Raw genomic sequence first — 17745 nt, 5'->3', positions numbered from 1 at the left:
TGTTCCTGGTCTCCCTCACCTCCTCTGTGTGTGTCGTGTCCGAGCTCATCAAGATGTTGGAGAGGTGGCGAGGGCTCGAGAAGAGCGCGCCCGTCGACTACTTCCACGAGGTATGACCCCCCTCCCCCCCCCTTCCTCCCCCGCCATCCCTCCTCCACGGCGTGCCGTCCGGCCTGAAGGACTCTGACGTCTGGAGGAGGGGGGCTTAAAGGATCTCACAGTCCATGGCACTGACTTCATAAGACTGCAAAGACTTCTCCTGTGAGATCCTCTAGAGGGAGGAGGACTCTGGTCTGGGACCGGAGGAGGTTTCTCCTGGTCTTGTGAGGGAGGCTGAACTGAGAGGACATGAAGGCTGCTGGGAGATCTGCCCCTCTACTCTGTGTTCAGTCCAATAACACAGATCCACAGCAGCTCCTTGGCCCCTCCCCCTCCCTAACCCTATTTTGTTGCACAAGCCGACAGAAGGAGGTCGTGTTGATTCCTGTTTTAGGTTCAAGTTTTTAGAATAAAGAATCATATTTAAGCCTTTCACATAATTTAAAGGAGGTGTTGTGTTGACTAGTTTATTAAAAATGATCTTTTTTTCATCTGACTCTGGACTGCAGTTTGTTTATTTAAAATGAGTCTGTTGATGTTTTCTGGAAGCTTCTTTTTGTTCTTCTGCTCTTTGACAGTTTTCACCAAATGTTTAATTTGGTCCTGGAGTGAGAGATCAGATTTATTCTCATTAGAGACTTTTTTTTATTCCTCAAACTGATTATTCATCGAAGAAATGAAAACATCCAGATAACGTCGGGACGAGTGAGTTGTTGCAGCTTTAAATCTTTTTCTTTAATCAACATTTCTTCCTCTCCTAAGATTGTTTTTAACACGTTTGATCTGATCAGATTAATATTTTTTGTTCACAGTTTTTATTGAACAGATGGATGAAGACAGTCACCCGTACAGGAACTTTCTGATCGATTTTAAAGTCAAATCAAATATAAAACTGTCCGATCAGAGCGATCAGGAGCTCGTTACTCTGATGAAGCTCTCAAATCTAAGTTCATTTATGTCTTTTTCCCTGGGAAGCTTTTTCTGATCCCTCTCGGTCCTAAAGGTTCTCCACTGAGAGCAGAGAAAGCTGTGATGCAGCTGCAGGTTGCTAGGTTACAAAGACGCCATGTTTGTTTGTTTGTTTGTGTCAGTGATGAAAACAAAACAACTTTCAGGAGCCAAACTGTTGATTTTCCACATTAATATGTCAGAAATCAAGATGACTCAGCAGTTTTGATTGGATGAAGTATCAGAGTTATTCACAATAAGGCGTGTAGCTGAGCTGATTGACAGGTGGGCGCCGTGTAACGGTTTGTCAGGAGGCTTAAAACCCGCCTCAGCTCTCAGCCTGTCGTTAGCTTGACTCAAAGTTAGCCTGAGACAGCATTTCCAGCACGGAGACCGCCATCCATGGGACTCCAGCGCCCCCTGCAGGAACACACGGGGGACTCCAGCGCCCCCTGCAGGGACACACGGGGGACGGGGACTCCAGCGCCCCCTGCAGGAACACACGGGGGAATCCAGCGCCCCCTGCAGGAACACATGGGGGACTCCAGCGCCCCCTGCAGGAACACACGGGGGAATCCAGCGCCCCCTGCAGGAACACACGGGGGACTCCAGCGCCCCCTGCAGGGACACACGGGGGACTCCAGCGCCCCCTGCAGGAACACATGGGGGACTCCAGCGCCCCCTGCAGGAACACACGGGGGACTCCAGCGCCCCCTGCAGGGACACACAGGGGACTCCAGCGCCCCCTGCAGGGACACACGGGGGACTCCAGCGCCCCCTGCAGGGACACACAGGGGACTCCAGCGCCCCCTGCAGGGACACACGGGGGACTCCAGCGCCTCCTACAGGGACACACAGGGGACTCCAGCGCCCCCTGCAGTGACACACAGGGGACTCCAGCGCCCCCTACAGGGACACACGGGGGACTCCAGCGCCCCCTGCAGTGACACACGGGGGACTCCAGCGCCCCCTGCAGGGACACACGGGGGACTCCAGCGCCCCCTGCAGGGACACACAGGGACGACGACACTCAGACTTCAAATCTTCATATCTACAGTCTGTGGTTATAAACTCAGAGCGCCCTCTGCTGGACAAACTACACGTTGACAACATTTCTAATCTTTGTGTTATTTTCTTCAGCCAGTTTATTTTTTACATTTTAACTCAAAGGTCACATGATCTCCTCCTCTTCATGTGAAATCAGTGTCCTCGCTCCTCTTCATCATGTGTGTGAAGTGTGTTGTTGTAAATCCTCTCTGATCTTGTATTTGATCATGTCTATAAACCCCTCTATTTCAGCCCTGCTCAGAACAGGCTGTTTCTGTGTCTGTAGCTTTAAATATGTAAATGAGCTGTGTCTGACCACGCCCCCTCTCTGGAAGGGCTCGGGTGTACTCGCTGCTTTCTGGCTCCATGTCCTATTGTTTACGGTGAGAAGGCAGACTCAGAGGGCAGAACAAACACCTAGCTGTGGGAGTGTCACCCACCTGGGGGAGGGGCTACTGCCCTTTGTGATGTCATGAAGGGAACATCTCCAAACGGCCTGTTTGAGCACACATTTTCTGAAAAGTGGAGCAGGCAGAAGACGGAGAGGATGGACTTTTCTCATCATTGGGGGGTTTGTAGACAGACTGGAGACACATTTTTAAGGGGATTTAGTGGAATATGTCACCTTTAAACAAACTTTCAAACAAAGAGAAATTTCTCCGAACAGGAGAGATCACGGAAAATTCAATTTAAAACGTTTAACAAAATACCAAAGACAACTGATCTGAAAGATGAAATACTTGATTTATTCTATTTATTTGATTTGTTACAGACACATTCAAATGTTTTTATTACATAAAGGTATAAAAAACTGCATTCAAAATATAAAACCTGTTTGTACTTTAAAGACATGTATACCAACAGCCAGAAATATGAATATATTATGTTTTTGTAAATGTAATTTAATAAATCGACAAAACAATTGATTGTTTCTTTCCTAACATTAAAACAACATAAAAATAATTTTAATAAATAAAAAAGACAGAATAGTAGTATTCAAAAAAGGAGTAGGAAGAAGTATAAACGTATACATTTCTACCCCATATTGCATTTCTTCTCTTAGTTTCCAGATTATTACCATCTTGACGATTATTTACAACACGTACAAACATTTACCCGGTTTGTTTGCCTCCTTAAAGGTATAACAATCCTAGTGTATCCCATCCTATTAATCACTCAATGATATAACATAATAAAAGCCGACCACTAATGTAATTTCTCCTCTTCCATATACCCATCAAAGACAGATTCTTTGTGAAGTTTTTTTAAATGAATAATATTTGTGCTCTATTTCAGCTCTTCAGCTCCAGCCCGTACACACAAACAACAATACAATTAAATACAAAAATAAAATCTCAAATCTTGAATGAAAAGGAGCAGAAAGAAGAGTAATCATATATAATCTGCCCCCCATTAATACACAAAACACATCATTCAAATATCAATATGTTTGAAAAATACCTCCAGTCATTGGTATGTTTGGGTAGATTTTAGCCCTTGTACACGTGTAGGCGGGTATTTCTGATTATTATTTTTTTTTTTTCTCTCAGCTTGAGAAAATCTTCATCCTGTAAAAAGTCTTTCTCGCTCCTGCTCACAGTTTGACACCTCAGGAGGGTCTCTCTTCAGGGCTGAGACACTTTGTGAACAACGTTCATATTTAAAAACAATCTAGTCTGAACTTTAAGGGGAAACTCTTAGAAAATCTCCTGATTCAGAATTTTCTCATTCAAAGCGACTCAGTACTTAGGAGGCTTCGTGAATTCGGCCCCTGGTGTTGTCATGATAAAAACAGCACCGCGTCAGGACTAAAGGAGGTCAGTGAGACCCTCAGTCAGTGAGGATGTCCCGGCCCCTGCACTCCTGTTTACGAGCCATGATCGGATTGTTACAGCGGCTGCTCCTCTCCTTCGATCTGAACCGAGTCCTCACGAACAGCTTATCATCCAGAACAAGCTCCTCGTGCACTTGGACAGCACTGCTGACCTCTTCTTCTTCATACAGGTAGAAGAAGTCCTTCAGGGTGGCAGTCAGGTCCTTTACAGGGTCCTGTTCCCGCTGTTTCACTCTCACCAGTGTCAACGCCTCCTCAGAGTGAAGCCTTATTTGAACGATGGCGAGCATGCTGTGGTACTCTCTCGTTTCCTCGGGTTCGCTCTTGAAAAACTTTTTCAGTTTTTGTTTCGTCCTCAACATGTGGACCAGCCTGTGGACCAACGTTCCCTCGTAACACCTGGAGGACATCAGGGGGAAAAGATGGAGATTTATCATCACAGGTGCCACTTAGCTGACGTCAGGAAGTGAAGTTTGCTGTGTCCTTGAACTCACCGTGCGATCTGTGGTTCAGGTAAGGGGAAGCCCAGCAGCTGGTTCAGGTGGACGCTCTGCCTCAGGCATCCCTGCCATTGGTTGAAGGAGTGGAGGACATCAGGGTCCAGAGGTAGTTTGAGGAGTTTCTTCTCTCTCTTCAGAGCTGAATCACAAACACACACTGAGGATTGAAAAGTGCTCTTTCTTGCATTGCTCCTTACATCTCCATAAATAATGAGACAATAAGCAGCAGATTCATCCTGAGAGTTAACATTATGTTGGGACTCATTTATTACCTGCTCTTTGTCCATGACTTATTCCCAGCAGGAGCGCCTTCAGCAGAGTCTCGTCCGGTTTAGGCTCGGCTCTCTGCAGCCAGAAACAGGTAACTGCCACCAGGAGGCGCAGGTGAGGCTGCAGTCTTTCCAGAGAGGCCTCAGGTACCCCCAGAACCTCCAGTAACACCTGCAGACGCACAGAGGGCTCCACCTGGGGACAAGAGGTCAAAGGTTAATGGGGAACAGTGTGGTTAAATTCAATACTACTTTGTGTACCAGATTGAAACAGAATATATTTAAACTAGACAATTTGACGGCGGCAGTAGCTCAGTCTGTAGGGACTTGGGTTGGGAACCGGAGGGTCGCCGGTTCAAGTCCCGGCACGGACCAAGTCCGGAAACTGGTCTGGTAACTGGAGAGATGCCAGTCCACTTCCTGAGCACTGCCGAGGTGCCCCTGAGCAAGGCACCGAACCCCAAAAACTGCTCTGGAGCGCTCTCTGTGGGCAGCCCCCTCACTCTGAGACCTCTCCATTAATGCAGAGTGAAAACCGAATTTCCCCTCGTGGGATTAATAAAGTATATAAAAAAAATAAATAAAAAATAAATAAAAAATTCCTGCAGAAATTGTGAGGGTGGTTGCCGTGTGTGTGTCTGTGTATGTGTTTGTGTGTGAGACTGCAGTAAGAGTGTTTAACTGTAGTCAGCTAACAGCTAAGACAGAACTCTGTCCCACTCAAATGATGATGTCATCACTCTGAACACCTGCTGCTCACTGATTGGTTGACATTCAGCTTTCATCTGCCAGAACATTCCATCTACGTATTTGAATGGGCTTACCACTGCTCGCAAGACCTCAAATATCTTGAAAACTAAAAATGGTATCACTGATCCGTTTTGACTGTGAGCGACAGCACAATTAGGCACACGTTTTGATGTATTTTATTTTTATCTAACATTCAGACTGAGACCACAGTGGCAATTTTAAAACATGAGTGAAAACTGAAATTCTGGAGGTCAGTTAGAGTGAGAGTCCAATGTGTGTGTATGTGGTGCGTGACTGTCAAACAAATGCCTCCCCTGGGAGACTGAAATGTTTTATTGTTTTATTTTTTGCTTTATGAGTGAGAGGACACTCAGAGCTTTCTTCTGATGTATTTTATTTGTATGTGCGAGCAACAATGACTTCAGGATCGCGATTTACAAATATGTTTCCAAAACTGAAGTTTTTGGCAGTTACACTCTAGGATTTGAATTTTTGCCATTCATTTTATGTGGGGCGAATTTTTGTCGCTTAAACTTGATTTGTGTCCAAACCGTGTGCCTGAAGTTTCCACAAAGGAAAAGCACCCATGTCATGACCGAGCCGCTCGTTTTGATACCTTTCTCATGTGTGTGGCGCAAACGCTGTGGGAGGAGTAGTGCGCCAAAAAAACGGATATAGGAATAATAATCATATTTACTGGTATAGTAATGACGTATCTTTGTAGGCCAACCCAAAAAAATGGCGCCGGTGGTTCCTACGAAAATTCACCAATGGGATTTTTGCATTGGATTTTGGATCATTGCAGAAAATAAGCTCTGTGTCAAACACACGTTTCTGACGCATTGCTGTTTTGTTCGGCTGGATAATCTTTACAGATGAACATCATTTATATGAAGTTTGAAGAGTTAATGCAGCCCAGAGAAGTAAAAAGCTAACGTTGGCGGTCGGTTTATAATGACGTCACGACCGTTATGCTTCATCGATCTAATCAGCGGATTTAACAAGATATCTAAACGTTAGCTTAATAAGTTGTTTATTAACCTAATATTTACAAGAACAGTGAAAAACATGACTAGAGGCTGTAAGGAGGATTAGGGAGAGAGTTCATGGCGTGATGACGTGTAATGTCTGCAACAACCACTGTAGTTTCAGTTAGCTACTCGTTAGCAACCGCCGTTTAAAGTTCGCGTAAAAACTTTCACAAGTGGGGTCTTAGCTAACGTAGTTCAACTCGTTTAACAAAACCATAACATATCTTCAGCTTGTGTTAACCACAGACCACATCCCTATTGACTTTTAGAGATTAGAACCACAGCGCTAAAATGCTAACTCACTTCCTGGTTTTAGGACTCAAAACTACACCAGTCTATAGTAGTAGTGTGGTTTGCCTTTCAGGGAGAGAGAGAGAGAGATGAGGGAGAGTTACACTTTTAATGTTTCCTGTTAATTAGATATGTACATTACAGAAAATATAATATTACAGCTGGGCTGATAATCAGTATCAGTGTAAGAGTCATGTTTGGGGTTTCTGTGTGCTTTCCCACGTGTGTTTGTTTTGTTTTCCCTGTCTGTCTACTCCCTCTGTTTTTCCCTTACCCGTTAATTGATCATTGGTTTCAGGTTGGCTCACAGGTGTTTGCACTTCAATCAGCTCACTATTTAAGCCGGCTCCTTCCATGCTGCCGGCGCCAGATTATTGTTCTTCCCTCATGGGTTTGTACTCTCCATGTCAATACCAGTTTTCTATTGACTCTGAGAATGCTCGTTTTTCCTTGTCGTGTTTTTGACCTCTCGTGTTTTTTCTCCCTCTCACTAGTTTCCCAGACCATTACTAGACCAGATATGCAGAGCAGAGAACGAGAGAGGGACACTATCTTGTGTAAATTAAGCACCTAGCTGGAAGGGGAACAAGGTATTTTTATGGTTTAATTGTTTAATTGTGCATTGCTTATATGGTCATGATAAATTTTAAGCTCTTTTCATTGTGGTCACGCTAGCTTTTTGGCGCCTTAGCATTGTTTTATTTACCTGTGTTTGAAAGAGCTAATTGTATGCTATTCATTATTTAACTCTTACGTTGTTTCATGGAGAAACTAGATTTATGCTCACAATAAGGACTAAAGCTGAACATAAATAAAGACTCTATAACATCCGTAAGCTTCACCATTGTCTGGCTGGGGTTCGCTACAATCAGACTTCACCTGGTTCAGTGACTTGAGGTCCAGGTCTTCAGGGACCCCGCTGGCAGCAGGTTGGACTTGGAAGGTTTTCAGCTCGAAGCCTTCTCTGTCATGCTCCTCCACTAGAGTCTCTCCTCCGCCCAGCAGCAGCCTGTACATCACCTGGCGTATCGGCCTGGATGTCAGGTGAGCACTGGAAAAGTCTGCCCTGTCCACCGGGCAGCTGAGGATAATACTTTTGCGTTTTAGCACATGGAGAACATAAGAATTCAGCCGTGCCTGCATCAACGGCTGCAAGACCCAAACTGCCAACTCCTGGAGGACAGGACAAAACTACATTTAACCAGGTGTGTTCAAATGTTCTTTATATTATACTGAAAGGTCTGAGATGGTTGAGCGTTTTAGCAGACATTAAATACTATCTTTGTTCATCAATATTAAGATGAGAGTTCATCCTTTGACTGGTTTAACTTCCCAGAGTCCAACGGAAGGACTTTTTCTCACTGACAGTCTGAGCCTAAGAAAAACAATGCAGCCTAATCAATTACCAATTACCTCTTCTACTTCTGGGTATGGAGGGGCAACCCCATGAATGAAGAACCTCTTCAAGGAGCTTGAAGGAAACTGGTACTCCTCCATGCCTAGATTCAAGCCCTCCTTCACCTCTGCCTTTTTCTCCTCACTCAACTCTCCCAACAGTCCTAGTGCTGCCTCAAAGGCCTCCTCGGGTTGCTTGAACTTCTTCAGCCAGCAGAGCAGCCCCTTCAGGTGCTGTGGTGATTTCCCGTTGACTTCTGGAGCGAACTCAGCCCAATTAATAGAAGCATTCATCCTGTCCAGCTTCATGTAATCATTTCCAGCCAAGGCGGCAAAGGCTGGCAGGAGCTGGGGCTCTATGTCAAAGACAATGCAGAAGCTGGAGGAGTAGTAGATCTTAGAAGGGATGTAGCTCTGTGAGCCAATCCTCTTCATCGCCTCCCAATGGAAATGAGAAATGGGCAGCAGCCCCCCTGGGAGGTCAAAGACGAAGAAGTCGCTGTCGTTGGAGAGAATCGGGCACTTCCACTCCGTGGCCAGGGCAGCGATCTCCTGGTCAGCATCTCCATAACACTGAGCCATCGGGACCTCCAGCCGGGCCAGGGTTTGCCTGAACACCAGACCGGCCATCTGTGGCAAGACCTTGCCGTCCTGCATGGTTCCCTCCAATGCTTGATGGGCTTTCTTGATCTGACCCTTTGTTCTTAATCTGGTGGTTACATTCTTCTTGTCATCGAGATTTGTGCACCCATCCAGCACCACGTACGGCACGATGCCGCAGTCTTTGAGGGTTTTGACAAACCTCTCAACAATCTCCTCCAACGCAGCATACTCCCCACCCCGAATAAAGTCCAGACCTGCAACCAAAGAAAAAACAATAAACAAGTTAAACTCCACATTTTAACGGATTTCATGCCTGTAAACGTGTTTAAAAACCCATTAAAGTGAGCGTAACATGTTTGCAGTCCAAGAACGTTTCATCTGTGCAGCAGCAACACACAATTTATGTAAGAAGCTGATTGTTATGTGAAAAGAGACCTCAATGTCGAACTTGAACTTTACATACATTTTTAGTTTTGGTTGTACTTACAGTAAAAAAAAAAGATTAATCAACAAAGACTGAGTGAGATCAACCGTCTGTTCCTGCAGGGGGCGCTGGAGTCTCTTCGATGGCGGTCTCCATGCTGGAAATGCTGTCTCAGTCTAACTTTCAGTCAACCTAACGACAGGCTGAGAGCTGGAGCTGAGGCTAGTGTAGCAACCAATAAGGTAATAACGGCCTTTAACGTATAACCTGCCAATAATGTAATAAAGTTTTTGAGCGAAAAACGTAAAACCATAAAAACATTTTACCACTCAAGTAATAAGTTAGTACATTATTGGCTTGTCATTCTGTTATTGGCCTAGTATTTAAAAAATCCTTTTAAATTGTAAGAACTGCAGCAGATAATATCATAATAAATAAAATGGACTACATTTCTTGGAGATTAATGGCGTTTTTGTGCAGGTTGCTCATCAAAAGTCAAATCAATAGAAACAGCAGAATATGTTGTTTGGCATTGGAGGAGAAGATTTGGCAAGTTTTTTTATGGGCGCAATCCGCCTCTCGAGCACATCCTGACCAGTTGTTAGATCTGCCTCACACAAGGTCAATGCCCGGAGGCACAACCAGGTCCTCAAGGATCTGGCAGCAGCTCTTGAGAACAAGAGGATGACAACCAACTCCTTGCCCCTGAGAGCAACCAATTCCATCGCGGCCCCAACCTTTATCTGCGAGGGACAGAAAAAGCCCAACCGCCCCCCTACTAAACCAGAAGTTGGACAACCACGGCCCGGGACTGGAAGATGCTAGTCAATATTGGTAACTAATCTTTCCATCTGAGATTGCAGCCACCACCCTTAGGCCAGACTTGGTACTCCAGTCCCCATCACTGAGGTCTTACTAGGCCTACATCACAGAGTTCTCAGTCCCATGGGAGCACTTAACAGAAGAGGCCTATGAGCACAAGAAATTGCACTACACAGAACTGGCAGAAGACGCTCAACAATGAGGATGGAAAGCAAAAGTCTATCCAGTTGAAGTAGGATGCAGAGGTTTTTGGCTTCTTCCAACATCAGGCTGCTGAAAGACCCTAGCATCCATGGACAGTCTCTGAAGCAGCCAAAAGAAGCAGTCATTGGATCTGGATCAAGTGGAAGGACCCTTGCTGGGCTCAAAGAGCAACAACATAACCTGCTCACTAATGCCCCCCACCCCATCCCCCACTCTATCTGAACTGCTGAGCTGGCTTTTTCCAAGCCAGCAGTATCAGCCCTCATCAACCACAAGTGGGCCTCTCAACGAAACATTGCTGGAGGACGGTGCCCACCTGATGACCCTGATGACGTTATCACCCCTCTACCTTACTTAAATCCAGGATCCTCTTCCTCACATCACCCAGTTCCCAACCCTCCAGGAGAAGGGTGAACAAGGTGTGCGGTCAATCCGATACTTGATTCAGGGAATAGGACTAATTTATGAGTCCCTGACTCTTATCCTATGGATCCAAGTCCATGACCTACTTTATTTATAAGAATGGTTGTTTCTTATCCTTTGACTAATTTGAGTCCTTGACTATTTGAAACTATGTCTCTCGGCTGGCTTGGGAACGCCTTGGGGTCCCACCGGAAGAGCTGGAGGAGGTGTCTGGGGTGAGGGAAGTCTGGATGTCTCTGCTTAGACTGCTGCCCCCGCGACCCGGCCCCGGATAAGCGGCAGAAAATCGATGGATGGGTTGTTTCTTATCCTTTTGCTAATTTGAGTCCTTGACTATTTGTATTCTAGGTATCTTTTATTTGTGTTTCTGTAAAGCACTTTGGTTAGCTGAAGCTGTTGTAAAATGTGCTTTATAAACTTGATTCGACTTGACTCAATATTTGCTTGGATGATCAGTCTTCCCTCTTGATTCCAAGGTACACCACTGATGATGTGTCCCAAGATTTACATCTTTCCCACGTCTGAGATAAAGCTCTCACGCCACTCTCAACATCGAGGCAAACCTCATGTGTCTTACCACACATTGGCGCAATGGACAGTTTTCCATCATGTCCCGTGTTTCATCATTCAGGTCACGCCTGACGATTCCATCAACACACCCGTGAATATAAACACCAACAGGAGAAATACTGCCTCCTGGATCGATTTGGGCTAATTTGATTCTTAGTTCTTTTTTTGATTTAAGTCCATGTTCCCTGCACTTCGTTACCATCCATCTGTACTCATGGATTTTTCCTGTTGTTGTTCCTGAATGAAGTCTATTACATGACCTACTGTAAATCTGCGTCATCATTCTGTCGGCTGAGCCTGCCGTCTTTCAGTATGTGGAGCAAATGATTCCTGCTAATTACAGTACTGTGTCTGCACACAAGAGCAGCCAGAATGTCACTGTACCACATTCTGGTTGAAGTCAAACTTGATTTGTTGAGTCATTACCACAAGGCTTTACCGATACAAATTAATTAAAAATTGTGCTTTTTTTTTTTTTTGCCTTTTGGGACTTCAGGTGCTCTGTAATTTTGCTCTTTCCAGCCACCATATTAATTGCATTAGCAACAGCATTGAAAAAGCTGCTTGTGTTGTCATTAAAACACTGAGGGGGAAACTTGCTGTCTTACTGAGAGCACTGTTCATTTATATCAGGAAGTTTTTATGGAGGAATTATGAAGCTTTTTATTCTTTAACAACAAATATTAGACTCAAATAAACTCCCAATTTAAGACTGAATTACACTGACGTCATCCAGTTAAGCGCTGTTAGACATTACACGTTATGTAACAGATATAAGAGATAAACAAAGCTTTAAATGAAAAACAAATGAAACATTTAAATGATTTATAAGAAGTCTGCAGACTGGCTGATTGGTCAAATATAAAGGTAAAGTATATTAGCTGCCCTGTAGACTCATAAAGTATAGAATAATAAACTGCAATGATAGCTTTTTATTTTATTCACCTGAGTCGAAGTAGAGCAGGTGAAGGAAGTTGCTGCCGTCGATCACCAGCCGACTGTTCTTGAACTCGACGTCCCGGTAGACCTCTGGTTTGGTCTCTATCAAAGTGGTCAGGTTTTGAACCCCCATCCTGGGTCTGTTTTGTTTTTGACGCTCTGCTGTCAGCTGCGCTCTTTATACCGACTCTGTTTCCTTAAGTTTCACTTTCCTTCAACAGTCACATCACACTGACGTGACTGTCAGCATCAGCAGCTGCAACCAGTGGGACAAGTCATGAACACAAACACATGCTTTTTTGAAAACATTAAGTGTCTTGGATTCAATTTAAATTCATATCAGATCAGATCCCACCATGACTCTGTTTTTGAATGCATTGCAGCAGAATCAGATCATTGCTTACATATTCAAATCACATCAGATGTCTTCTGATGGACGGATGCTCATCACTACACAAGCTGCCAAAGTGTTCTGAATGAGTTTGCTGTTTCAAGACTTTTTTAAGTAAATATTTTGAACTATATGGTAAAATGTTATGAAACTGTGAAAAGAACAAGGCGACTTAAAACACTTTGCAATACTTCAGTGAACACAGGCGGATTTCATTAGAAATAATCAAAGACTTGAATAAGGGGTTAAGTTTATCTTACTTGTATCTATTATTTTAATCAACATCATAAAAAAGGCTCATAGGGCCGAAGCATAAATCTGAAGGTAAACAAGTTGAACCTGAAACATGATAGTAATCATTTGACACCTGACAGCAGGAAATAAAAGAAGCATTGGGCACACCTGTCCTTTAAAAACAAAGAGCAGCAGTAAAGAACACACCGGACGACATTCCTCCCTGATGATCAGCCTCTCACATCTCTGTTAAGGTAACAACTTTTAAAAACTATTAATTAGTTGTTGTGAGGCAGAAAGAATATTTGTAATGTAGAGCCTGAGTGAATAATAAAGTTTGAAGGGCTGATTTAAAGGTCCTCAGGTGTTCAGGGAGTTTGTTCCACAGGTGAGGAGCGTAAACCTCTTCAGGAGGACCTGAGCGCTCTGGATGTTTTATATTCTACAAGTAGATTTGACATGTAAAAAACAAAACTATAAAAAACATCTGTAGAATTTACGGTAAAATACCGTCAAATTGCAACAGTCGAAGGCTGTAAAACGTAAAATAGTATATTGCCATGATAAATACAGTAAATTACTGTAAATCAAGAAAACATTATGTAACTTTGATTTTTACAGTGCTGATATGTAGTAAACGCAGTTTTTTTCTTTGAAAATAAAAAAACCGCTGAATTAATTGGTAAATACCGTTAAGTCAATAAATGGTAATTATTAAGATTAACAGCATTATATTGTGTAAAATAAAGACATTGCAGATGTGCATTTTGGAATTCACAGTGCAAAAATATTAAACAGAATGTTATTATGATGTATTATTATATTATGTAGGTCTAAGGGACAATGAATTAGGCTAATGATGAGGGCCACTGACTTCTTTGCTGTTTGGGGGGGGGGGGGTGTTTGCTGTTCATAGGCCTTCCTTTAATTTTAAAATAAATAATACATGATTTGCTTTGTTTATTTTCTACAAAAATAGGCAACATTATGAAAAGAACATATGGTCTGTTTTGCAAAGCTAGCAGTAGGGTCTAAAAACATCTAAAACATGACTGCCTCTAATAACATCCAAACTCAAGATTTTCAAAGCATCTTGGAATTTATGATTCCTCTGTTTTGAAATTGTGCATTGCTTGACATTATAACGCCTTGAATTTCAAAATGGCCAATCAGCGTGCTGCATCTGACTAATGCTACTTTCTCCGGAGAAGTCCGCATCAAACCCATATGTTACGATTCAGAATGAACTGGGAACCAAACGCACAACTCAAAGACAGTATAAACAAAAACAATAATTTATTATACAAGAATGTGACACGGTGAACTACAATACAATATGAAATGTAAGTGACACTAATGTGAAGCATAAATCTAAAGTGACTCAAAATGTGTACATGTAATTTACGTGACTCAACTATGTGACAAGAAATATAATGTGACTTGAAAAACCGACGAACGAACGACGAGACGCATAGGATACAGGACGGGCAGGACTGGGAACTAGGCGAGAGGGAGAAAAAACACGAAGGATCAAAATACACGACAGGGAATCAAGCAAGCAATTACAGAGCACTAAATATTCTAAGGAAGACACGGAGAGTACGAACCACGGATGAACAACAATAGTCTGGCGCCGGCAGTGTGGAGGGAGCCGGCTTAAATACTGCGTTGATTGCATGGGCAACACCTGTGCACTAACCTGCAAGCAATGAGTAATCAGGGAGGAACAGGGAGCACACAGAGGGAGTGACAGACAGGGGAAAAACCAAAACAAACACACGTGGAGACACACAAAACCAAAACATAACACCATAGACTGTAAACCAAACTACTTCAGACTGGTGTGCCACTGGCTTGTTTTATTCGTCGTTGATCACCAAGATGCTTTATCAGCGGGCTGGATTTTAGGGATTGGCCTCATAAACCAGAAGCGGAATATTATTTGTGACATCGGTAAGTAAATGGAAAACTTTTTTTTTTAAAGGTTTTTCAAGAGGGTTGCACTACTAGCATTGCTAGTGTTGGGGTTTTCAGGAGCGAATACCTGACCAACGGTTATGTTGGGTTTTATGGTGTAACACTTAGTTGTCGAATTAAATTTAATAATTAAGTTTACTTAGTTATTAAAATAAATCAACAATTATTATTAAACTGAGTTTAATAAACCTTGGGGCACCACCCTGTAAACAGGGAACAACCAAAATATTACAAATATCAGTCTCAAATTAGTTAATTAAATACCAATATCATTAAAAATTAATAATCTGTATTTAATTGAAGGTGTGAAATCCGAACACAAAGCCCTTTCACCCAGCCTAAGTCACAATGTGAATACACAGTAATCACAAACAACTGCTCTTTAAATTATAACAGAATTTATTTAACAAAGCAACATCAAGTTGGGGTTGGGGCCCGCAGGAGAGCGCCTGGTGGCCGGGACTTTGCCCGTGGGGCCCGGCCGGGTTCAGCCCGAAAGGACGACGCGGGCCCGTCCTCCTGTGGACCCATCATCCACAGAGGAAGCCGTAGGGGTCGGGTGCAGTGTGGATCGGGCGGCAGTCAACGGCGGGGGCCTCGGCGACCCGATCCCCGGACGCAGCTTCTGGCGTTTGGGACGTGGAACGTCACCTCACTGGGGGAAAAGGAGCCTGAGCTTGTGCAGGAGGTTGAGAGGTACCGGCTAGATATAGTCGGGCTCACCTCCATGCACTGCTTGGGCTCTGGAACCCAGCTCCTTGAGAGGGGCTGGACTCTCTACTTCTCTGGAGTTGCCCGCGGTGAGAGGTGGCGGGCTGGTGTGGGCTTGCTCATAGCCCCACAGCTCAGCCGCCAGGTGTTGGAGTTCACCCCAGTGAACGAGAGGGTCGTGTCCCTACGCCTTCGGGTAGGGGACAGGTCTCTCACTGTCGTCTCGGCCTACGGCCCGAACGGCAGTGCGGAGTACCTGGCCTTCTTGGAGTCCCTGGGAGGGGTGCTGGACAGTGCTCCGACTGGGGACTCCATTGTTCTACTGGGAGACTTCAATGCTCACATGGGCAACGACAGTGAGATCTGGAGTGGGGTGATTGGGATGAACGGCCTCCCTGATCTGAACCAGAGTGGTGTTCTGTTATTGGACTTCTGTACTAGTCACAGTTTGTCCATAACGAACACCATGTTCGAGCACAGGGATGTTCATAAGTGCACGTGGCACCAGGACTCCCTAGGCCGGAGGTCGATGATAGACTTTGTGGTCGTATCATCTGACCTCCGGCCGTGTGTCTCGGACACTCGGGTGAAGAGAGGGGCTGAGCTGTCAACTGATCACCCCTTGGTGGTGAGTTGGATGCGCTGGCAGGGGAGGAAGCCGGTCAGACTCGGCAGGCCCAAACGTGTAGTGAGAGTCACAGATCCCGGGGGAGGCTGGGTGCATTGAGTCCGAGTGGACCATGTTCTCCACCTCCATTGTCAAAGCAGCTGCTCTGAGCTGCGGTCGCAGGGTCTCTGGTGCCTGTCGTGGCGGCAATCCCCGAACCCGGTGGTGGACACCGGAAGTAAGGGAGGCCGTCAAGCTGAAGAAGGAGTCCTATCGGGCGTTGCTTGCGCATAGGACTCCTGAGGCAGCTGACGGGTACCGGCAGGCCAGGCGTTCCGCAGCCCGGGTGGTCGTGGAGGCAAAAACTCGGGCCTGGGAGGAGGACTTTCGGTCGGCCTCGAGGAAATTCTGGTAAACCGTCCGTCGCCTCAGGAGGGGGAAGCAGTGCTACACCAACACTGTTTACAGTGCAGGTGGGGAGCTGCTGACCTCAACTGGGGATGTCGTCGGACGGTGGAAGGAATACTTCGAGGATCTCCTCAATCCCACCGTCACGTCTCCCACCGAGGGAGCAGAGGCTGAGTTCTCAGAGGTAGATTCGTCCATCACCCAAGCCGAAGTCACCAAGGTAGTTGGCAAGCTCCTTGGTGGCAAGGCACCAGGGGTGGATGAGATTCGCCCTGGGTATCTTAAGTCTCTGGATGTGCAGGGGCTGTCATGGTTGACACGTCTCTGTAACATCGCGTGGAGGTCGGGGACAGTGCCTCTGGACTGGCAGACCGGGGTGGTGGTCCCTCTTTTCAAGAAGGGGGACCGGAGGGTGTGTTCCAACTACCGGGGAATCACACTCCTCAGCCTCCCTGGGAAAGTCTATTCCAGGGTTCTGGAGAGGAGGATCCGGCTGATTGGCGAACCTCGGATTCAAGAGGAACAATGCGGTTTTCGTCCTGGCCGTGGAACACTGGACCAGCTCTACACTCCAGCGGGTGCTCGAGGGTTCATGGGAGTTTGCCCAACCAGTCCACATGTGCTTTGTGGATCTGGAGAAGGCATTCGACCGTGTCCCTCGCGGCGCCCTGTGGGGGGTGCTCCGGGAGTATGGGGTTCGGGGCCCTTTGCTAAGGGCGGTCCGGTCCTTGTACAACCGGAGCAGGAGTATGGTTCGCATTGCCGGTATTAAGTCGGACCTGTTCCCGGTGCGCGTTGGCCTCCGGCAGGGCTGCCCTTTGTCACCGGTTCTGTTCATTACTTTTATGGACAAAATTTCTAGGCGCAGCCAAGGGCCGGAAAGGGTCCGGTTCGGGGACCACAGGATCTCGTCTCTGCTTTTTGCAGATGATGTGGTCTTGTTGGGTCCATCGAACCCGGACCTCCAGCGTGCACTGGGGCGGTTCGCTAACGAGTGTGAGGTGGCTGGGATGAGGATCAGCACCTCTAAATCTGAGGCCATGGTTCTCGACCGGAAAAAGGTGGCTTGCCCTCTTCGGGTCGGTGGGGAGTCCTTGCCCCAGGTGGAGGAGTTTAAGTATCTCGGGGTCTTGTTCACGAGTGGGGAGAAGATGGAGCGTGAGATCGACAGACGGATCGGTGCGGCGTCTGCAGTCATGCGGTCGCTGTATCGGTCCGTCGTGGTGAAGAAGGAGCTAAGCCGAAAGGCGAAGCTCTCGATTTACCGG

General features: G+C 45.6%; 2 protein-coding genes across 3 annotated transcripts in view; one reads left to right on the top strand and one right to left on the bottom strand.

Moving 5' to 3' along the window:
* Nucleotides 1-436, top strand: part of atp2c1 (ATPase secretory pathway Ca2+ transporting 1) — a 271948-nt gene extending 271512 nt beyond the window's left edge. Inside the window, exon 28 of one of the 2 annotated variants that reach the window (XR_013779089.1) lies at nt 285-436. The gene's annotated coding sequence lies outside the window, so the exon portion shown is untranslated. Of the gene's footprint in view, nt 1-275 lie in introns of both variants that reach the window. The other variant, XR_013779090.1, reaches the window with a different exon arrangement.
* A 3488-nt stretch (nt 437-3924) lies between these two features.
* LOC306823290 (single-strand DNA endonuclease ASTE1-like) lies at nt 3925-12282 on the bottom strand (the record flags this gene model as incomplete). Its single annotated transcript, XM_079342746.1, has 6 exons — nt 3925-4327; nt 4423-4567; nt 4701-4893; nt 7649-7942; nt 8183-9021; nt 12156-12282. The coding sequence occupies 6 exons, from the start codon at nt 12280-12282 to the stop codon at nt 3925-3927; spliced, it is 2001 nt and encodes a 666-aa protein (XP_079198872.1).
* Nucleotides 12283-17745: the final 5463 nt, after the last annotated feature.

Source organism: Symphodus melops, assembly GCF_947650265.1.
Source record: "Symphodus melops genome assembly, chromosome: 5".
NCBI classification, from domain to species: domain Eukaryota; kingdom Metazoa; phylum Chordata; class Actinopteri; order Labriformes; family Labridae; genus Symphodus; species Symphodus melops.
This window is presented reverse-complemented; position numbering and strand designations above follow the sequence as displayed.